The following is a 23,191-nucleotide window of genomic DNA, read 5'->3' on the forward strand; positions in this document are numbered from 1 at the left end:
ATTGAAAAAACTTTCACATTAGCGAAAAATAATCAAAAAATAGTTCAAATCAAAATTTTGTTTGCTAACAAAAAAACAATGAATGAAATGAAAGAATAAACAATGGATTCAGTGGACGAAAAAGATTTACGCAATAAATACAAGAAAAATACAATTTTCACAGTTCTTCATTGTTTGCAATAGTTTTCTTCTTCTTTTTGTCTTTCTTTTTGTGATCACCATCTTTTCTCTTTCCCTTTGATTTTTCATCTTTTTTTGAATCAGAATTAGTATGACTCTCAGTCTGGACAAAATCCTTTGGTTTGACAGCTGCAATCCACGAAGCTGCTTCATTCAATTCTGCAAAATTAAGTTTTCCATCATACGATGCAACGCGTCCAAGTTTCACGCTATTTTCATCATTCAATTTTGAGTCAGCAGAAGTATTTTTCCCTGGAAATCGCATTAATTCTTTTTCAAGTTTTATTCCTTTGAAATTGATCAAAAACAATGATGGATATTCAACAGATATTTCATCTGAATGAGAATCTTTTTCAGATTCCTGCTCTTCAGTTTCTTTTTCATTTTGATCATCCATTCTCGCCCTCTCATCACCTATCCATGTTGCTCTTAGCGCTCCTTGCCCTCTATCTTGTTCATCTAGTTCTTTAACTTTGTCCCAAACCTTCGTTACAGTTTCTGCTCTTGCATTCACAAATCCACATAATACTCCTCTTCGTTGTTTGTAGCAAACTTGCTTAAACAATGGAGGAACTGTGGATTTTCCAGACAATAGCAGCAGTCTTGGAATATGAGCTGATGTATTGAAGAATTTGTTTATTCGCTCATCTTTTGTTAAAGTAGATATTTGCTTATCTCCAAGTTGATTGTTCAAGATAAATTGTCTCATTGTTCTCAAAGTCCTATCCTGGTTATAAACTATTGGTGTTTTATTGGGCCGGAAAAGCATGCACTTTGGGACTTGATACGTTTGATACATTTGTGCGAATTCTCTATAATGTTCAACGTTCATTTTTCCAACACGAATACCAATTGGTCGCATAGCTTTTGCCAATTTATCAAGTTCCGGGACCATTTGATGACATGCTGGACAGTTTGTTATATAAAACACTTTTGATACAATGCAAAAAAAGCTTTATATGTTGAATCACAGAAATAATCGCATACTAACAAAGTATGTGTTGTCATTTCCAAGTACTTCTTCCTTAAATAATTGCGGTGTGAGTTCAGCAATTGCTTGCGAAAATCCTATGTGTATTGAGCACAGCAAAGAACAAATAATGAAAATCATTTGATCATGAGTATAACTTTTTAATTAGTCACTTGGAGCATATTGAAAGTCGCTCTCATTTAATTGCTCTCGAGCACAGAAGAAGATCATAATCAAACGTTTCTTTCTTTATAACTGCATTTGGCGTTTGGCCAAACTTAAAAAGATATAGCAAAATGAACAAGCCACGGGCTTCATTTATGTCTCCTCAAAGGGTAAACTAAAAATCTTATTGTGCTTTGTTTGCTTAAATATGAAATTTTGAAATATCAATTTATAGCAGACAGGGGCCCCAGGTCAAATTATTTCAACTTCAGCAGCATCTTCTCAAATTGTAATAAATCCTCAAAATGTTCGATTATTTTAATTCATTTAATTGCATTTTATTTTAAATCATTTATATATGTTTGCATTTATAAAATAGTATACTTTAAAGCGACCTCCGGAACTGTTAAACGTCGGACAAGCTCAGCAAATGAACTGTTTGAAAATTTGAAATATTTTTTTATTTGATGTTCATTCCTGCGTGAAAACAAAAAAATGTTAACGTTTTGATAGATCCTATGTATCAAGATCAATCTCAGTCTATTCCATCTATTTTTCAGGGATCTTCCATTATGCCCAAACCATCGTTGCTGAATTCTGTTCACAAGCCAACCCAGCAAGTGGAGAAGCAACCAATTTCGGACATTATTGTACGAAATCCTTCCAAACTCAGACTCCTTCCTATTTACACACCAAAGGGTGTACCAGACACAAAACCTCAAATACAAGTGCTTCCTGCTTTTAATGGTTTGGCTTTTTTAAAAATTCAAGAATAACAATTTCTTTATATTCCCTCGAATGTTAATCATAAAACTGCTATTTTTCTCAACGAAATATATTCCTATTGAATGATCTTTTCATTTTCTTTTCCAATTCTTTTCACATTTTCCACAATATAATCACAGAGCTTCCAGTTTCCGAGCATCACAACAACTTCCTCGCCAAGCTTGAGCAATGCTGTGTGATCTGCGATTTCTCTCCCTGCCCATCGCCAGCGCAGCTCCTCGACCGCGACACCAAAACGAGGTATCTGAAGGACATTGTGCTGTACATCACGTCTGGCAGAAGTGTGTTCCCTGAAAGCTGCTGGGGCGCCCTGTTGAAGATGGTCTCTACAAACATCTTCCGTCCTCTTCTGACAGTGGAAAAGCCGTTTGCATTGGGTTTGTAATGAAGGGGTTGTTGCATTGTGAGAGGGTGAGATTGGTGTCGGGGGATGATTTGAATGATGGGTTAATGTGCTTTTTTCCGATTTGAAAATTTTTTTGCTTTTATATTTCACGATAAAAATTGCATTTCTCTTTAACTGTTAACTTTTTGATGCTTTTACCTTCTTTTTTTGAAAATGTTTGAATATTAATTCTCATTTTTTCAACTCCAACTTTAACAATTTTTTCTTTCTTCTCCACCAGAATTCGAAGAGGATGAACCACAACAAGATCCCGCGTGGCTGCACTTGCAGTACGTCTACGAAATCCTCTTCCGTTTTGTGCTCTCAAACGAAGTCGACCCGAAAATCGCCATCAAATACTTCACCACAGACTTCATCGCCTCGCTCATTGATCTCTTTGATTCAGAAGAGCCGAGAGAAAGAGATGGGCTGAAATCCACACTGCACAGAATATACTCCCGCTTCTGGCCGCGCCGCCCGTTCATCCGCTCATCGATCTCGCACAAGTTCCACCGGCTGATCGACAACCAGATCCCGTTCAATGGAATAGCGGAGCTGCTGGAGATACTGGGCTCAATCATCCACGGCTTCGGGGTGCCGGTGAAGATGGAGCATCGACTGTTTCTACAGCACACACTGCTGCCGCTGCATAAAGTGTATGGCGATGGGGGTGGTTTAAGTTGTGGTGGTGGTGGTGGTTTCTTGTGAAACAAAAGATGAGCTTGGAAAAAGGAACTTCGAAATAGATTTTATTCATGTTATATTTGAAATAAGTCGTTTTTTCCTCCTTTCTTTCTTTCTTTCTTAATTTTTACTCATTTTTTTCATGTAATTTTCATTCGTTCAAACTTTCCTTATTTAAAAAATAATAAAAAAAAACAACAGCCCCCAAATCACCTCCTTCCACGTGCAGCTGTCTAACTGCATGATCCTCTTCATCGAGAAGGAGACGAAGATGTCGAGTGTCATCGTCAACGCCCTCATCCGCGTGTGGCCGAAAACAAACTCTTCCAAACAGATCTTGTTTCTGAATGAAATCGAAGACATTGTTGATTCCCTCTCACTGGATGACTTGATGCCTTTAACACCAGTCTTGTTCAAGAAGATTGCAGAGTGCATCCAATCGCCTCATTTCCAGGTGGCTGAGCGAGCTTTGTCATTGCTGTCTAACGAATACATCCTGCAGCTGATCTCGCAAATGAGGGCGACAGCGATTCCGCTGCTATTCATGGCGCTGTATGCGAACACGAAGCAGCACTGGAACAACTCTGTGATATCTCTCACGTTCTCGGCGTTGAAGCTGCTGATGGAGATGGATTCGAAGCTGTTCTCGCAATGTGCCACTGTGTTTAAGAAGAAGAACGAGACAGATTTTTCTGTGAGGATGGCACGAGATGTCAAATGGGAAACAGCAGAAAAGCTGGCAATGAGCAAAAAGGAAGAAATGAAGTGGAAGAGAGATGACAGAAACAATAAGATTAATCCAGGTGTTGTTACGTCGCCTGCTTCTGAGACGATTCTGTCGAATTCGTCGAGTGTTCTGTCAGACGCATCGGGGGAGTTTATCAATGGAGGTGGGGAGAAGGAAGGAGAAGTGAATAGAGAAGGGAAAACGGGAGGAGGAGGAGGAGGAACAGGAGGAAGTGGTGGTGGTTATGCAGGTGATGGAAGAAGTTTCAGTATGTTGATGCGAAAAGGAGTTGATGGGTGGATGGGTGAGTGAGATTGCAAATGAATGAAAGAATGCATTATTGAAATGCAATCATTGCTATTTTTTGTTGAAATGAAACACTGCAAAGAAAAATTTTTTGATTCAATTTTATTTTTTAAAGGAAAACATTAGAAAAGTGCCTTTTTTTTTCAAAATTATTTCTTTTTCACAATTCTTTTTTCATTACATTATATTTTCCAAATTTTTTCCTTTTTATTCAAACAGAAAACGAGCCAAATCCATCTCCTTCTTCATCTCCAGCGATTGTCGGAGCTTCGTTTTCTTCTTTTTCTCCTCCAAAATCATCTTCTCTTTCTTCAAAGGCATCTTCCACTGCTTCGAATAACTCCTCCGCCAAAGTGATTTCTTCATCTCCAAGTGCTTCTTCTATTTCTTCTTCGTCCACTTTTTCCCCTTCTTCTTCTTCTTCTTCTTCTTCTTCCTACTCTTCTTCTTCCTCTTCTTCCTCCTCCTATGTTTCCTCCTATTCCCCCTCTCCTCCAATCACATCTTCAAATGGCCTGCACATGCGCCGTGCTTCCCTCACCTCTGTCCCTTCAGACAATTCTCTTTCTTCCCCTTCTCCTTCCATTTCTCCTTCTTTTTCTCCTTCTTCTCATAACCCTTCTCCAAATTTAACCCCAAGAAAAGCTGCTTATCTTGTTTCTTCCCCCACAAAATCACCAAATTTTGAGAATTCTTCTTTGTTTTCATCTTCATCATCATCTTCTTCTCCTTCTCCTTCTCCTTCTTTTTCTTCTTCCTCTCATTCATCTTCATCTTCATCTTCTTCTTCTTCTTCTTCTTCTTCTTCAATTTCATCAGCCTCCTCAAAATCAACATTGGCAGCCTCGTCTGCATCTGCAGGCGAAAACATGCCAAACAACTTCACATCACCTTATGTATCCAACCAACCACACACACAACCACACACACATTCTTCTAATTCTTCTAATTCTTCTAATTCTCCTTCTCCTTCTTCTCATTCTCCTTCTCCTCGTTCTCTGTCTAATTCACAATCAAAATCACAATCACAATCATATTCGCTCACTCGTTCCTCTTCCCTCTCCTCATCTTCCCTCTCCCCCTCTCACTCACCAGCACATCCATCGAATAGCACACATTCTCTTCTCCTTCACACTCGAATACGCTCTGCTCGCCTCTCTTCGCAGGCTGATCGAAATTTCGACAGCAACAAAACAGCTTTCCAGCCGTCTTCCCCCCATCCTCCTTCCACTTTGGCTGCTGTGTCTTCAGCACCATCGTTGTCTACTGCTTCTTCTTCTCTTTCTTCTTCTCCTTCTTCCCCTTATTCTCTTGTACAATCAGCTTCTGTTACTTCCGTTGCTTCTGTTGCTTCTTCTTCTTCTTCTTTGACAGCTGTTTCGTCTTCTCCAAGACGTTCTTCTTCATTTGTGCCATTGTCTACCTCTCCATCACCTTCTTCCTCTTCTTCATCGTCTTCTTCTTCTTCTTCTTCTTCTTCCATTTATACAAAAACTGCAACTACAACATTATCTTCTTCCTCAACCTCTTCATCTTCATCATCATCATCTTCTTCTTCTTCTTCCTCCCCTTCTTCCTCACCATCACCCTCATCATCCCCACCATCATCATCAGTATATGTAACTCACTCTTCTCGCTCTCCCCGTTTATCCTCTTCTCCTTACGCCTCCCACCAAACTTCCAACTCTTCCTCGCCCCGCCTCTCAAAAACAGCCAAAACAACAAAAACAGCCAAGCAAATCAGCAGCACTAGCTCAGGTATTGTTGTGAGTGTGAATATGAATTTGAATGTGAATGCGAGTACGAATTTGAATGTGAACACTGCCACAAACAGCAGCAAATTGTCGAAAAGTCCTCGTCTGACACATCCGACTGCAGAAGTTGCAGGGCATTTGACAGCTTCGAATTCTTCTTCTGTTTCGAATGTGACAAATGTTGCTAATGTTTCTGTTATTCCTGTTAGTCCAGTTACGTCAGCTGCGCCTGGAACAATTGTTTCTGTGGCTTCATCCTCTTCTTCTCCTTCTTCTCCTTCTTCTCCTCTTTCTTCTGCTTCAACTTCTTCCTCTTCTTCTTCTCTTTCCTCTTCCCCAAACACTTCTGTAGCTGCATCCTCCTTCACCTCTAATACTCCGAACTCTTCTTTTCCGCCGGAATTCTCCGGCCGCCCAACAAACAGGGCGCCTGCTGCTTTATCTGCAGCGTCAACACCAGTTTCTTCTGAATCTCTTATCCCATCAGCACCTCCGCTCTCTTTTCCCACTCGCCCTTCGTCTGGCCCGTCCACACGCCCTTCGCACAGGCAGATGGCGGCGGGCAATGGCAGAGGAGGAAGCGCTGGTATGTCTGTTTGTCTGTAAATAAATAAATATATATATTACAAGGCCAATGGAGTTATTTTCATAGAGAGGATGAGAGAGAGAGAGAGAGAGAGAGAGAGAGAGAGAGAGATGCAGTTCATTTACTTGAATTTGCTTGTTTTGTAATAATTATTATTGTTAATATTTTATCATTTGTATTTATTAACTCTTTCTTTCTCTTTTTCTCTTTCCTTCTCTCTTTTTCTATTTCTAGTAGTGAAAAGATGAACGGCATTGTATATGTAAGTTAATTATATTTCGTTGAAATTAACTTACCCAGCTTATCCTTATGAATTATTTTTATTTTCTATCTATTTTATTATGTATAAATATAGCGTGGGTATGAGTTAAGTTATTTTCTTAATCTTCTTCTTCATCTTTGAATGGAGTATATTTTTTGTGTATGTCTTGTGAGGTCAGAAATAAGCAGATATTTGTCAATTTTCTTTTCTTTTTATTTTCAAATGTCATTTGTTGAATCACACTAAAATTATTATGACCATCACGATAGAATATTTATTTTTTTGAATAAATTTCTGAAAGTATTTGCAAACGCATTGCCATTGTTATTATTTGATACTTTTGATTTGAAGCAGATAACAAGGCAATGAGAATTTTAAAAATTGGAGATTTTTTTAAAGATCATTTCAAAAAAAATTCTAAAAAAAAAAATCGATTGGTGAATTAAAGAATATATAACAAAAATGATTTTTCATAAAGTGTTTGGGTTTTATGATTATTGTCGATGTATATTACATTCACAGAAAATATGGTGCATATTTTATCTTGGCCTCAAAAATTAATCTCAACCCCTTTTTTTTGAAACTTATTTTAGCTTTTTTGATTTGTGAAAAGGCGAAAAACAAAAACAAATTAAATAGACTTCTTGATATTTTTGTTTTTCAGAATTCTGTTGAAAAATTTTATGAAATTTTTATGTTCAAAAAAATAATCGAAATTTTCCTTTTTTGGACCCAGATCAAAGACTTGCTGATTATTCAGCAAATATTTCATACTGAACGTTTAAAGCCACAGCATCAGCATTCCACATTCATGTATTATTATTTTTTCTTGTTTTTAGCATTATTAATTTTATTTTTGACCTTTTTTTTCTTATTTCACTGTTTTAGCTTAAAACACAATATTTCATTTAAACAAGTGTTTGTGTCAAATTTTATTAAAATGAAAAAAATAAATAAAGTCTTAATTATCGTTTATTTGTATTAAGCATTGAAATGAAAAGGAACTTCTCAAAAATTTGTACTGATAAGCAAGTCTATGTGATTTTTTTGTTAATAAAATTATTAAACATATACAAACAAATAATTATTTTAACATACAAGAATCGTTTTATTTTAATAATGTTTATTTATCATTTCAATAAATTTCAAAACAAATTTATATGTGTCCTTGAAATCGTGTTTTTTGAAAAAATGTGTGAAATGAGAAAAAGTGTAAAAAAAAACAAGTTGAGAAAGTTTTAAACAACTAAATTATATAAATAATAAACGATGTATTATGATTTGAAACCTAAAAACTTCTAATAAAAATTATTCGCTGGAAAAGCAGTAAGTCAATGATCAAAATACAAAATTATTATTATCCTCGATCTTTTTGTGAAACATGAAATATTGAAAAAAAAATACTGAAAAAGGAAATTAAAACATTTCAAACATTTCTAATTATTTTTAATTTAGTGCAGGCTTGTGTAAAGCGAAAAGCATTACAAATAAAAAAAGGTCTTGATAAAATCATAGCCCTTATAAAAATTCTTTTTTTTTTTTTTTTTTTTTTTTTTTTTTTTTTTTTTGTTTGTTTGTTTGAATCATTTATTTCATTTTCATAATGTTCAATATTCTTTTCTGTCAAATATCGTATTTTTTTAATTTTTTAACTTCCATATTTTCGACATGGGGCAAAATTTTTGAAATTATGAAAAAAACTGAGATTTGTTCCAAACTTTTTCTGAAATCATTTCATAATGAATCAATCGTAACAAAGCAAATTATTACAGAAATATTTGAAAATTGAGAAAAATATTCGTAAATATTGAATGAAACAAAATTCATGAAGCATAATATTTTGTCCCACGTCAGATTATAAAAAACTTGTATTTATTTGTGTGATAATTTTGGAAATCATAATTTTTTCGGTGTGTCAGTTTTCAAAGATTGTCGGTTTAATAAAAGAAAATTTCAATTCAAAAGTGAAAAAGCATGATAACTGTTTTTGAAAGCAAATCCTTTAACCGAATTGTGGATAAAAATGTCTTTAATAAGCATTTTCACTTTTCAATGTTCATTTTATAATATTCAAGTGAAATTTTTGAACTAAAAATTTTGAAAGAAAAAATATGCTTTCAAAAATAATCACCCATTTGTTAATCATTTTCATTTTAATTTTATTAGTCAATAAAAAGAACGTGCATAAAAATAACTTAATTGCAAAATCGTCAGTCAGTTATTTTCAAAAAATGAAGAATGTGAAAGAAAAAATTTAAAATTGATATTCTGACAAAAGCGAAAGATGAAACAAAACTGTTATTTTTCAAATACCATTTTTCTTATAATTTATTTTCTGAATAAAAGTTTATTTAAAAAATTCACTTCCTTTTATAAAGTGAGATTTTTTTGGAAAAAATTTTATTCAATTATGGTGAAGCTTTGATCAAAAAAGCTAAAGATATTTAAACTGTAATTTATTATTTAAATTTCAACAAAAAATGATAAATATCACAAATAAATTAAATTTGACTAATTGTTTTTCAAGTGATTAAATCACAGACTATTCGGTATTCTTTTTTTAAAGTCTTGAGTTTTATTTCATTTCATGATGACACCTTTTCGCATCTTTTTTTGCATTGTTTTTTATGGGGCAAAAAAAATATCAAAAGAATTTTACATTCAGTGCTGTTTACAATTTTCTTTGAAAAGAAACCAAAACAGTTTTGCGTATTTATTTATTTCTGTTGTTCAAAATTTTAACAACAAAATTTTTATTGTTATTTTTAGGAACAAGTTATGAGTTCAAAAGATGTACAATCTGTTTCAAGCTCCATTGTCGCAGAAAGAAATGCTGTTCCTTACGCACGATTTAATGTTTTCGATCATTTGTTTGGACTATCATTTATTTATTGTTTTATGAACATTTTAATTGAATTTCTCATGTTTTAGGTTGTTTTCTTTTTTTCATCCTTATAAATTGGTTTGCAATGCTTTATATTGTTGAGTTTTTTCATAAATATTTTTTAAATAGCATTCAAGGCAAATATCGGATTCAGTGATTATTGGAATTTCAATTTTGCTTGCTTTCCAATATGTTTTCGTTCCCCTTCGAAGAACTGATATACCTTTTCTGCACTTTACGGATGTATACCGAAAAATTGGGTATTAAATTTATTTATTGTTTGATTTCAAACATTTGCTCCATTAGATTATATTTCGACCCTTCGTTTTATTCACCAACTTTTTTATCATTTGTAATTTTCTTTGCACTAATGGGAACAGCTTTGATTCTTACTGTTGCACTTGGAGTTATTGTTTGTCTACTCGCAAAAAGAGAAGGAGGAGCACCCACTGCCCTCCATTACGTTAGCGATAAACTTGGAATGCTCGTATCAGTTACATTTGTTGCACCTTTCTGCATTGTTTTTTCAAAGCCTTGGGCATGTCTAATTCAGGAGGCTGTATCTCCAATAAGTGAGAACAACAATTTTACGTATTGCAACCCAACTGCTCGCATTCCTCTTCTTGTTTTTTCAGCCATTTTCCACATATCTCTATTCGTATTTTCTGGATTATATCGATGCTTGATCTTCAATGCAAACTTGCGCTCGGCAAATCTCAACAGCACACGATGGGGCGCAACCACGTGCTTTGCCCAATCTTTGGCTTATCTCAGTTCCTTTCTTGTTACAATTCTCATCGAGTTCCATCCAACAGTATCTGCTGTTATCCACACAGCAGTCTTTGCTATCCTTATGTGCTTCGAGGTCATTGTCCTTCCGCAGACAACGCCTCACTCCAACTCTTTGTTTTCGGCAATTTATGGAGCAGCCTTTGGATCGGGGATTGTGTCGCTTTTGATGCCATTTTGGAACACTCTCGCAGCAAACAGCACATCTGAAGGCAATAAGCCTCTGACTGTTTTGAGTGTCATATTCTTCTACGTGTCGTTGGTTGTTATCTGCGCAGTTTTTGCTGTATGTGCTGGACTGTTAGCATTCATACGGCACAGAAGACTTGCTCTTATCAAGCCTGTCTATTCACTTTCTGAGCAGCATTCCAAGACTCTTCCTCATGAAGCTAATGCTACATATGATTCTTCGTCCCAGCGCAATCAGCTGGCACCTTTCAAGCACAATAAAAATATCATGAAGAACAAGAAGAAAGAAAGTAGCTTCAAAAAAAAGCCAATTGGCCTTCAAATTGTTATTGACGGTGCAGTTGTTACACATTTATTCAGCTCAGATGTTATGCCTCTATCTCACTCGCAATCACACTTGCATTCTTTACCCTCTTGCCAATCTCCAAGCGCCTCTTCACACACACAGGTTGCTTCTTCGCCTTCTCAAAGCATCCATTTCTCCACTCCCACTCAAATGTGCACACCGCAACGAATTTCATCATCTTCTACGCCTTTGCCATCATCATTGCCTTCATCCACAACTTCGCCGACTCCTTCGGTCTCGTCTTCTTTGTGCCCTTTGCCTGCTCGTAATATTGTTTCCTCATCGAGCAACCCTTCCTTCGACTCAGTCTCTCCTTTCATTGCAAACCAAGTCGGAATCATCAAAGCCATCCTGCGTTCGATCAGCAGTCCGTCTGCAATTTGGACTAAGATCAGCTTTTTGTCTGATCCAACATTCCGAAATCGACAGGATGTGGTTGAGTTTGTGGACAATCTGTTCATCGCAGCGCTGAAAAAGGAGAAGTTCAGCGCGCGTTCTGATCTGATAGTATCGTACTCTCTTTTCCTCTCCTCCTTCATGAGCATCCTCCGCCGCCCGAACGCCCTCGCCACACAGCTGCAGCGCGCCTGTGAACAGTTCCCCAGCTGGGTTGATCGCTGGATGATATACGTGAAGTCGAAGGAGATGGAAGCGCTCATCCGGCAAAGAGAAAATTTCACTGGAACAGAAGGCGCCATTGGCAAAGGAAGAGGCTTCTCAGAGTTTGGCAGCAGTGCATCGTTTGTGTCTAACTCTTTTAACATTCGCATCCAGCTGCAACAGGCGGCGAAGAACGACGAGTTCAGCAAAGCGCACATGTTGCGCGTGTGGTCGCTTTTGTCACGGCGTTCAGTTGACATGCCAAAAGTGATGAACCACATCGTCAAAGCGCTGAAGTATGCACGCGATTCAGAGAACATTTATGTGCGTCTGTTGGAGCAGTCACCAGACAATCCGAATGTGATGCGGCGGCTGGCTTTGGTGCTGAGAGACGTCTACTCTGATGATGAGACAGCAAACAAGCTGCTACACGAGGCAGATGAGCTGGAGGAGACGAATGACATGGAAGAGCTGCTGTCAGTGGGAAACAACGAGGACAATGAACCACTGCCAACAGCTGACGGAGAAGGATTGGAGAGCACGTGGGGAAGCGGGGCAAGTGGAAGTGCGAATGACGCAGACGATAACAGCGATGGGGAAGGTGAAAGAAAAGAAAAGCAAGGAAAGAATGCAACAAATGGAATTTCAGTGAACTTTGGGAGTGGAGCTTTGAAAAACAAAAGTCAGTCCACGCTAAATGGCAAGTTGTCGAATTCTCCTTCTCAAGAAAACACCATAGCCGACGGAGTGCATCAGAATGGACATGACAGAAAATTGAGGAAGGCGAAAAGAGGGGAGCTAAAGAGAAAAGAGAAGGGAAGCACCCGACGATCAAAAAAGAACTGGCTTGACATACTCACAAAAGATGAAAAAGAAAAATCAAAAATAATATTGAAGGCGTTAGTGCCAATTTTATTGAATGGAATCGGAATTGCGGGTATCTCACTTTTGGTGTCCTACTTCCAAATCGATTCCCAATTCAAAGAGTCGACTGACTACATGGAAACTTCTCGCAAATCCATCAGGCTCAGCATCTACCAGAGCCACATATTGTGTTTACTTGCGCAGTCACTGAGCTCCTTAGCAAACGCATTATCAGCGCCTACAAGCAAAAACATAGACACAAGCGGGATGGCAAACCAGGCATTTGACCAAGAGTCCTTCGAAAATCAGCGGAATGAAGCGAAGGAGACGATCATTAGCCAGTCGCTGCTTTTACCAGAGCTGTTTACAAGGACAGCTGACAGCTCAGCGTGGAAAAGCGACTTTGCCTCGTTTGTTATCTGTTTCATGGACAGCGCACAGGACAATCTGATGAAGGAGTTTGTGACAGAGAACTTAAACTTGATCACTCTCATCAAATGGTCTGAGGACATAGCACTGGATCTGACAGACAACAGCGTGAAGTACACAGATTATCGTTCTCTCCTTTCGTTCTTATACAGAGGCGCTGCTTGTTACATACTGAATTCTCCATTGTCAATCTCTTCAGAGCTGGAAACGCTTGCAATGGATGCCTACTTCAGAGTGAATGACATATCAAAGCACAACCTGATAATGCTGATTATTCTGCTCGTGTTCTGCATTGCCGTCCTGGTATGCACCACCATTCTGCCAATGATCGTGTTCATCCGCATCGTCATCAGAGAACGAAAGAAGGCGATGCGGCTGCTCTGCACAATCTCTGCTGAATACGCCTCGAAAATGGTGGAGCGTCTCGAAAGCTCTTCAAACGGGCATTCGCACAGCCATCAAGACACAATTACTCCAACAGAAACAGACGTATCGTTTACAGATGGTGTTGCAGATGATGCAACAAAGAACAGCACATCTTCTCTGCAAATTGCAATTTCCATTGACGAGAATTACGAAACTTCGCAGGCGATTCCCTGTGCTACACCCACTTCAACAAAACAGTTTCGGTTAGCTTATTATTCACCGAATAACGCCTCAGCAGATGCATTTTGTAACTTCCCTGCTAAACATCAACAGAACTCTTTTGTTTCTCAACCATTTTCTGAACAACAACGGAATCAAATGTTGCCAAATCCAGATAAGCAGAAAATGAGGAAGAAAGCAAAGCAACTGACACCTAAAGAGTTCAAGTACGAATTGGAGATGTATGGAAAGGGGAAAGCGAAGGAAAATCGAGAAAATGAAGAAGAGGAGAAGGAGGAGAAAGAGCGTATTGCACAACAGCGCATTGAGGATATGGATGAAAAACTGCGTGTGCTTGGAGGAGTTGTTCCGTCCTCTGTGAAGTTGCAGCTGATTCTTGGGGTGGTGCTGCAGATTTGTCTAGCATGTTCATTTTATGCTGTTTCAATTGTTGCTATCACAGGCACCAGCGACCATTCAGGGAAGATCATAATGAGTGGATACCGCCGCATTGCGCTGAAGCAACTTTCAGCACTTGCCTCGATGGTTGCAGGGAAGATCATGTTTCCTGTAGCTGATGAAAGTGTATTCTTCAAGGATCCAACTTCGTCATCGCCTGCCTTTCGAAACTCGACTTTCATGACAAGCTTGGAGAATGTGAAGAGCACGCTGAGTGTCCAGATGCAATTCATCCAGCTGATTTCGAAGCGCTTTCTGGTTGGCTCGTCAGAAGGGGCTGTTACATCAGACGAGCGTCTGGACTCCATTGTGATCACAAGGACACAAGGAACAGATGCACTCATTGACGAGATTATGGTGGAGCCAACGAAATGTCTTCTGATCAACCGCACTTTGTGTGACACAACAACACCTGGCGAGCGCATGCCTGGCGTGCCTTCTGAATTCAACGGGCTTTCAGAGCTGGTTGAGCGTGCAGCGACTGCTGTGTCAGAACTTGTGAAGATTCCGGACGATGAGTTGAGTCTGAACGATATTAATTATCTCTTCATAAAGGGAATGACGTTCTTCGATGCAGAAGATGCGCTGGTTCGGATTGGAGACGAGCTGCAGAAAAAGGCGAGCGATTTTACTTCGAGTTACTCGACCGTTCTGCTGGTTGTGTTCATCTCTATCGCAGTGCTTGCATCTGCCGTTGTAGGGATTTTTATTTTGCCAATTCCAGTGCATATACAAGCAGTGATGCAGCAGACAGAGGCGATTGTGGAAGTTGCCTGCAGAAGGGAAGTCGAAAGTGTGAAATGGAGCGAAGATCTTGCTACGTCTGTTGCGCGCATTGATGATGCACATTATGTAATGGTGGAAGGGATGAGGCAGCTTGTTGTGTTGGTCAACAACAACGAGCCACACGAGAAGGTTCAAATGCTTCTTGATCAGCTGCTGGTTGTTACATTTATTCACTTCTCAGACGAGGAGAAGATGATGCTTTCGTGCAAATATCCAAAGAAGCTGAGAAACGAGCATCTGATGGCACATATCCAGCTGCTCCGAAAGTTTGTCAACTTTATCGACAGGGTGAGCACTCGTCGTTTGCCAGCGACAGAAGTTGTCCTCTTTTGTTCAACGTGGATTGTCAATCACATTCAGTCACTTGATGCTGAATTGTCTTTGTTCTTGCTACAAAAGGGCGACCAGAATGATCTGAATGGAGCAATTGATTTGAGCCATTTCGAGATGCCTGGCTCAATTGAAGCGTGGCTTGATAGCGATCAAGCCCCAATGAAAGAAAAAATGATTTTTGAAGCAACAGTTGACAACGCAAAGAAAAGATGCAAATTTTTGATTTAAGTTTCATATTTTATAATTGTTACAAGCAATGAAAAAAAGAACTTTCTTTAATTTTATTTCAATTATTTTTTTGATTATGTTGTTACAATTATCTTTTCAATAGTATTCCTTTTTATTATCTTTTTATTGTTATTAGATTTTATACTCGTTAATCGTTTTCAAATTTAGTTCTTTTTTTCTTTAAATGAAAATCGAACACATTTTTTTCGCTTTATATTCATTTCCAGTTTGTTGAAAATACAACTTTTGTTGTATGATTTTTGTGTTTCGGAATTTGTTTTTCCAATATAATTTACAACTTTTCTTTTCTTTTTTATTTGAATTTATTTACAAAGGTTTATTTTTTGGTAATATCAAAATGAAATGAAAGAAAAAAAGAAATTATGTAAAAATTTTTTTTTTTTTTTTTTTTTTTTTTTTTTTTTTTTTTTTTTTTCTTTTGATTTCTTCAAAGAAAATTTTGTTGAAAAGAGAATATGGCTGATCCTTTTTGAAATATAACTTTTGTTTGAGTTTTGATCAAAATTTTAATCTTAATGGGATTTAGAAAAACTGAACTAAAACTGATAATACAAACTGTTCATAATGTTATTATTGCAGAAACAAAAATTCTCCAAAAGTCTTATTGATGCGAAATTTGAGATCAAAATTCGAACGAAAGAATGATTTCATAAAGGATCAGCCACAAATAGTTCATGATATAATTAAAGAGAAACAAGTTTATTGATTAGAAAATTTTCATTAGTGACTTCATTAATTTGAACAAAATACAAGATTATAAATAATTACCAGAAAAATTTCACACAAAATGGAACTTTTCAAAATAGAATTTAACACAATGAGATAGATTTGGGTAATTATTTTTGAATCCATATTTTTTCAAACAAAAATATCGGTATGAGTCTTCACTTTAAATGCAGATTAATCGATACTGAAAAGTTATAGCTGCTCAAAAGATTGTTTTTTTAAATACGTTCTCGAATATCGTTTTTTCAAACAATTATTATGTTTTTTTTCACTTCGAAAGAATAATTCCTCTTCCCAGAAACAAAATTTTAGGATTGCTTACACCCCGAAAAAAGTTATGATTACAAAAATAATCACCCATTTCGTAAAATGATGTTTCAAACTCTTCTAAAAACTTGTTTCGTTGAAACTGATTTCAACTTTGATAATTTTTTACCAAATAGGGGAAAGAAGGAAATATACGTGCGGACGCAATATATTTTTTGAAAGAAATCAGAATATCAATTAATGTGCAAAGAAAGAAAATTTTTCTTCTTCACTTTCAAGCCCTAATGATTCTTCCTCAGTTTCTTTTCCTTCAAAAATTTATTCGATTTGAGCAATTTTGGAATCTTTTTCTTCGATTTCCTTTTCTGAAAGATTTTCTTCTGTCGGTTCCGCTTCTTTGTTCTTTACGATAAAAAGCAAAATATCTTGCATTTATTCTGTCATAATAGTATCTTCTTTGAACACAAATAAATGATCTACAATCAATAACTTTCTAACTCCATGCTTAAATGTCGATTTTCGCAATGTTCCCCACAAGCCCTCTATCGTATAGGTGCATGCACACGTAATGGGATCTGCAAATTTTTTAAAATGGGAAACAGTTTTGTGAGTGAAATCGAATTATTCCAAAGTGGAGTATGCTTTCCACTCGTCGCTCATAATTGAAGTCCCACTTCGAATTGTTTCCAAAATGATGGGAAGAAAAGTTTCCCTTTTTCTGAAAGGCACAACTTTCACTAAACGAGAACCAGCTCCCTTTCACTCCAACCTCTCAACTCAACCAAATATCGATTAAAATTCCTTTCTTCTTCCCCTCTTATATTTTCTTCTTTTCAACACAGTCGCATTTATCTCAACCACTTTTCGTACTCCTCATTATGTTATATGTTGAAAATACCAAATCTCCATAATTGAAACTCTGACTCTGCTGCTAAAGAATTAAACTGTTTTTTCATCAACTCCTGACATTCTTGATGTTAAATTGGAATTGAAATATTCTTAATTCTTCAAAATGATTCAGAAGAATTTTTGAAATCCCAATTTTTTCCAATAAAAAAAACGTTTCATCATATACACTATTTGTCCTGTTGCATTTAAAACTACACCTATTAAAGGTATTCTTTTAGAAAAATCGCAAATACTTTATTTTCAAATGAAAAAAATTTCATATGTGTGATTATTTTAGAATTCATAACTTTTTTCGGAATTTCAATCTTTTAAATGTTGTTTGTCACTGGGAAAATATGTTGAATTATCATGATATGGGTGATTATTTTTGAAATCACATTATTTCATTCATGTTATTCGATTCGAATATTTCGCTTGAACATCCAAAAAAAGAACACTGAAAAATGAAAAGACAAACAAATGACATCATCATCTTTTGTTGAGCAAAAACATTTGTCAATGATACAGTTGTGAAGAGTTCAGCATTCAAAGACAAAATCTTTTCTCAAAGACAAATTACCCTTGAAAAATCAACACCCCTAAAAAAGTTATGATTTCAAAAATAATCACACATATATTTCATCAAAGCCATTTCAAAAACTAATGTTTGAGCTTAAATTGGCATAGGTCTAAATGCGCTCCTTTTGCAAATTGCGTTTTTATTCATTATTATTATGATGAATTAATAGTTGATAATTATTTAAAAACTTTTTATGGACCGATTTTTCGAAAAAAATTTTTCTTGTTGAAAAAAATGATTTTTGAAAAATGACCCATAAAAACATGAATTTCATCGAAAAATATTCAAATTGAAAAGAAAACGTGATTTTTGGACATCCAATGAGTTTTTATTATAATATAAATTTATTTTATTTGTTTATTTTCATCACAAAAATATTTATCACAAATAAAAAATTTAATAAAATATCTTTGATCAGACCCACAATAAAATTTGACACAATATGAAAAGTTGATTATGCTTTTTTGAGCGATTATTATCATATTTTTCATATATTCTTTTATAAGCAATATTATTAAATAATATAATACCTTTTAATGTTAAACATGCTTTAATTAATTCGATACTTTTGTTCAATCGTTGATTTTATTGTTATTTATCAACTATGTTAAGTGTATTTATCAATAACTCTAATCATTATTTGATACAGATTTATCTGCTTGTTTGCCTTTGAAGTTGAATGTTTTTCAATTCATTATGACATCTCATACTCTTTTTTTTTTGGATTTGTAAATATCATTTACCTAAAAGATAAATCAACACTGAAATATCTTGATTTTAATTGAAAAAAATTTGTCATGATTATTAAACAAAGCAATTTCTTTCTCTTTTTTTCACTAAAATTCTGTTTTTTCATTTTTCTGCCGAAATAGTGCATTAATGAATAATAATATTTTAATATTATTAAATTTGCAAAAATATAGAAAGAAAATAACAATTAAGCATAGCTGTCAGTAATCAAAGATATTGATTTAACTAATTCAGCAGACAAATCACTTCGGTTTATGAAGATCTGCCGAATGGCTCATCAGTAAACATCTTCTTTATCATTTCAATCAATTCTTCTCCTTTGATTCCTTCTGTCAGCAATTGCACTCCGTCTATCGTCATCACTTGTGCTTCCTCGGCTTCACATTCGCTCAAAGGCACTTCCCCAGTTGTCATTTCATGAAGAATCAGTCCAAGTGTGAAAACGATTTCCTTTTAAATTTCTTCATCTTCATTTCCCACTTCTGGTGCCTGCCATCGCTTAATTTCATCCCTCTGCTTTTCATCCTCCAGTTCTTCTGTCAATACGAATATTTCATTATTTCCTTCCTCAATAAAGATTGAATATGGACACAATTGTTTTCCCATCACTTTCGCACTTTCATCTCCTGTCGAAATCAGATGCTCAAATAACTCTGCAACTTCCAAAACAACTTCTTTCCAATTGCAATTCCATTCACAATAAATCTTCAAGCCTAAATATTTTATGCATTGAATCCAGTCATTCCATAAGTGAATTTTTCACATTCAATTGAGACTGAACAATTCGTTACACTGAGTGCTGATGTTGAATGAAGAAATGCACTTTTCCTCGGATTCAACTGACATTTCACAACGAATGAAAGTCTGCTCATTGGCAGTGAACTCGAACAATCAGCAAGTCATTCTTACGTGGCTGATCCTTTATCACTTTCATTCACTGACATTCTCTCTCCATCTGATGATGATGATTCAATTCTGCCTGAAATTATCACATAAAGTAATGGTCCTGTTATTTCCTTGGTTTTTGACGAAGATAAGACAACCTCCATTTCATTCATTGATCTGCTCTATCTCGAGTTCGCTCTATAATAAACTGTCAAGCATCCAAAACATTCACTTCCACGCTGCCTCCAATCGCATCCACAAATACACAATCAAATTCATCGTTCACTCCTGCTGCTGAATGGAATGAACATCCAATTATCACCAAATCTCCACCAATGCTTGAAATTATCGTTTTGGCTGAGTTGTCAAATCCCAATGTTAATCGGAGTTTGATATTTGTCAATTCAAGATGATCATCATTTTCCATGAAATATTCCAGTTGACTTCCAATTGTCTTTTTAAAATTCAATATTGCCTTCATATTCTCTTCTCCCATCTTTACACTTTTTTTGATCTGATAATTGGACGTTAAAAGTATCTTGAATAATTGTTGATCCTTCACTTTGAATTGTTTTCGTTTCATCTCCTTCTTTTATGTTTCCCATTCCTTTCCACAATGTGAAGCACGGTTCTTCACTTCTGCAATGAACAACATCAAATTTACTAAAAAAGTTAAATCAACTCATTTTTTCGTATTTTTTAAAAAAACATCAAAAAGACAAACTTAAATAATGTTCGTTGTTTTTATAATACAATATTGAATTGTTTTGCGCATTAAAAGCTTATGTGTGTAACAGTGATTCATTTTACTATGCAAAAATCGTATCTGGTACAAAAAAACAGAGAACTATAAAAGAACCAGAAAATATATGAAATATTAAAGCAAAATTAATAATATTGTTATTTAAAGAGTCATTCATAACCTTTTGCGTTCCTTTGCGAACGGAAATGAACTAATATTAGGTTGTTTAGAATATTCAAGCAAAAAGGCACACTTTAATGTGACTGTGAATAAAAGCTGTTTTCAATAACAAACAAGTGTGCATATAATAATATACTTAAATTAACATATAAAAATGAAAGGATAGCAAACTATTGAATTCGAATTAAACGAAAACAGCATAATCAACTTTTCATATTGTGTCAAATTTTATTGTGGGTCTGATCAAAGATATTTTATTAAATTTTTTATTTGTGATAAATATTTTTGTGATGAAAATAAACAAATAAAATAAATTTATATTATAATAAAAACTCATTGGATGTCCAAAAATCACGTTTTCTTTTCAATTTGAATATTTTTCGATGAAATTCATGTTTTTATGGGTCATTTTTCAAAAATCATTTTTTTCAACAAGAAAAATTTTTTTCGAAAAATCGGTCCATAAAAAGTTTTTAAATAATTATCAACTATTAATTCATCATAATAATAATGAATAAAAACGCAATTTGCAAAAGGAGCGCATTTAGACCTATGCCCTTAAATTTGGATGAAGATATCATTAATAAGTGTTTTCGCTTTTTCAGTATTCTTTTGTTAATATTCAAGTGAAATTTCCAAACCAAAAATTTTGAAAGAAAAAATATGAAATGGGGAAAATACGGAGTTTTAAGCATTTTTTTTTGCACAAGGCATTGAAAAATTGCTTTGCTTGTTTATTTATTTCACTTTTTCAGATTTTGAAACAAATTTGATTTTCACGGCAGAAAATAAGCATCGTTGACATAACAATAAAATGTTTTGGGATCTCACATGTGTTTCAATAAAGAATCCTTTTTTTCCGTATTTTTTGATTTCAAAAAGTTCATCAAAGATGCATAATTTTTCAATGAAAATGCCTGAAGCGAAATATTTTGCCCCATTTCAAAAAAAAAAAATCTCCCATATTTTGTTCAAATTTTTATTCACACTCACAAAACTTCTCAAAAATGAAAGCAAAAATTTGTGAAAACAGTTTCATTCATTCATGTGCAGATTCATGAGCGGAAACGGTAATTTGATGAAAATAAAAAATTTCAGTTTGATGTGAAAATTTAACAAAAGGAAGTTTACAAAAAAATCAGCCATATAGTTAGTGTTAATAAAGGCGGACACTTTTAATAACTGTGGACAGTTGCTTTATCTCAACAACAGTCAAAAGTTGCTTTTTGACAATAAGCCCAATTATTCCCTCAATGAATATGAACTTATATGAATTGTTTTTATCACACATCCAACACAATGAAATAATCCAAAAATAATTTTTTCTTTTCGGAGAAACTCGAAGAATCTTATTTCTCCGAGTTTCTCCGAAAATGGAAAATGTTGTTATCTTTGTTCTTTTGAGCAAGTTATTTTATTAATGTATGTCACATAAGTTTATATTTATTGAGGGAATAATTGGGTTTATTGTTAAAATGCAACGATCAACAGTTATTGAGATAATGCAACTGTCCACAGTTATTGAAAGTGTCCGCCATTATTAACACTAACTATATATAGATAACTTTTTTTCTTTCAGAACAATCATTTTTCTTCTGTGTCGAATGCAAAACTTCGCCTCATTTTTAAAAAACATTTATGAAGATCCGTCTCTTCACTTCATCTTCATTAACTTATATTCCATCCAATTCATGAAGTTTCATTATCCAAGAAGCTGATATTGCCATTTCTATTTATTTTTTAATGATTATTACCGGAAACACCTTGGAAGTGAATTTAATATTAAAAATCATTTTAATTGAATAACCATTGATGAGTTTTTTAAAAACACTTATATCGGATTCATATGCCTCTTATTGTCAATTTCTCACACTATTATTTATGGAGTGAAAATTTTTGACATAGTTTTGCAATAAAATTCATTTTTTTTTTTAATGTCAGATAGTTTTTTAATTTTTTTCGTTTCAACAAAACATATTTTGGAATAAAAATTTTTATTTAAAATTCTTCAATCAACACTGAAAAGTTCAAAACACCAAATTTCAAATAATTACGTTTTCAAAAATCTCAAACTTTGGTTTTTTTATTCATTTGTCACACATTTGACTATTAAACAAAAAAATTTAAAATTATCCACTCTCGAAAAAAATGTTATAATCCCAATGACATTTGCACATTTATTCTTTTTCAAGCAATTATTTATGATGAAATTTCTGGTCAGAAACAATTTTGCAACAAGAACCAACATAATTATTATTATAATAATTATAATTATAATAATAAAAGGAACATTTTCCTCCTATGATGGTTATGAATTTTTATTTGATTATATTCACAGAAATCAGATCACATTTAGTTTTGTGTGGCTGTCAACCAGTTTGTTTTAAAAACTTGATCAAAACCCCATTATCAGCACATTTGCACGAAAAACAGTCAGTATTGCCTCCTTAGTAATATTATGCACAATGAATAAATCACTTCCACAAACATTATTTATAATTATTGTTTTGTTGAACTGTTTCTTTTCAGCAGATGATTGCAAGATAACAAATAAAAATATATTTTCTCAAATAATCACAATTAGAAATTCATTAAAAGATGAGCAATGCAACACTCTTGTTTCATCTTCTCTCGAAGGAAAAACTTTTTTTTTGCCAAACAAAATACAATTATCTTCATCAGAGACAAATGATATCCAAAATTTTTCTGAAACAGAAAACACTTTAACAATTGGCTGTTTTAGTCAATTCAGAAAAGATGATAATTTGGACTCAAACACATATGAAAGCATGATATTGAGTTGCGTAAGAGGAGAAATGATCTTGCTGAATTCTTCATTATTTGTCAGAGAAATT

At 34.7% G+C, this 23,191-nt stretch overlaps 3 protein-coding genes across 3 annotated transcripts; 2 read left to right on the plus strand and 1 right to left on the minus strand.

Moving 5' to 3' along the window:
• Positions 1–33: 33 nt before the first annotated feature.
• MONOS_11678 (Protein disulfide-isomerase) lies at positions 34–1,300 on the minus strand. The gene is made up of 2 exons (XM_067864237.1): positions 1,168–1,300; positions 34–1,110 (listed from the first exon to the last, which is right to left on the minus strand). The coding sequence occupies exons 1-2, from the start codon at positions 1,289–1,291 to the stop codon at positions 158–160; spliced, it is 1,077 nt and encodes a 358-aa protein (XP_067735101.1). The 5' UTR covers positions 1,292–1,300; the 3' UTR covers positions 34–157.
• A 146-nt stretch (positions 1,301–1,446) lies between these two features.
• Positions 1,447–7,158, plus strand: MONOS_11677 (putative serine/threonine-protein phosphatase 2A 56 kDa regulatory subunit delta; the record flags this gene model as incomplete). The annotated part of the gene is made up of 9 exons (XM_067864236.1): positions 1,447–1,485; positions 1,551–1,622; positions 1,695–1,752; positions 1,829–2,062; positions 2,221–2,478; positions 2,728–3,142; positions 3,372–4,165; positions 4,423–6,543; positions 6,778–7,158. 9 exons carry the CDS (start codon positions 1,447–1,449, stop codon positions 6,789–6,791), a joined length of 4,005 nt encoding a protein of 1,334 aa, XP_067735102.1. The 3' UTR covers positions 6,792–7,158.
• A 2,901-nt stretch (positions 7,159–10,059) lies between these two features.
• Positions 10,060–15,608, plus strand: MONOS_3906 (uncharacterized protein; the record flags this gene model as incomplete). The annotated part of the gene is made up of 1 exon (XM_067873935.1): positions 10,060–15,608. One exon carries the CDS (start codon positions 10,060–10,062, stop codon positions 15,295–15,297), a length of 5,238 nt encoding a protein of 1,745 aa, XP_067735103.1. The 3' UTR covers positions 15,298–15,608.
• Between the last annotated feature and the right edge of the window lie 7,583 nt (positions 15,609–23,191).

Source organism: Monocercomonoides exilis (assembly GCF_001643675.1).
Source record: "Monocercomonoides exilis strain PA203 chromosome Unknown scaffold3-2548433, whole genome shotgun sequence".
Lineage (NCBI taxonomy): Eukaryota > Preaxostyla > Oxymonadida > Polymastigidae > Monocercomonoides > Monocercomonoides exilis.

Coding starts and splice junctions, on each gene's coding strand:
- MONOS_11678 (XM_067864237.1), bottom strand. CDS start 1,291: ATGATTTTCATTATTTGTTCTTTGCTGTGCTCAATACACATAGGATTT. Junction 1,111..1,167: donor TGACAACACATACTTTGTTA/GTATGCGATTAT, acceptor TTGTATCAAAAG/TGTTTTATATAACAAACTGT.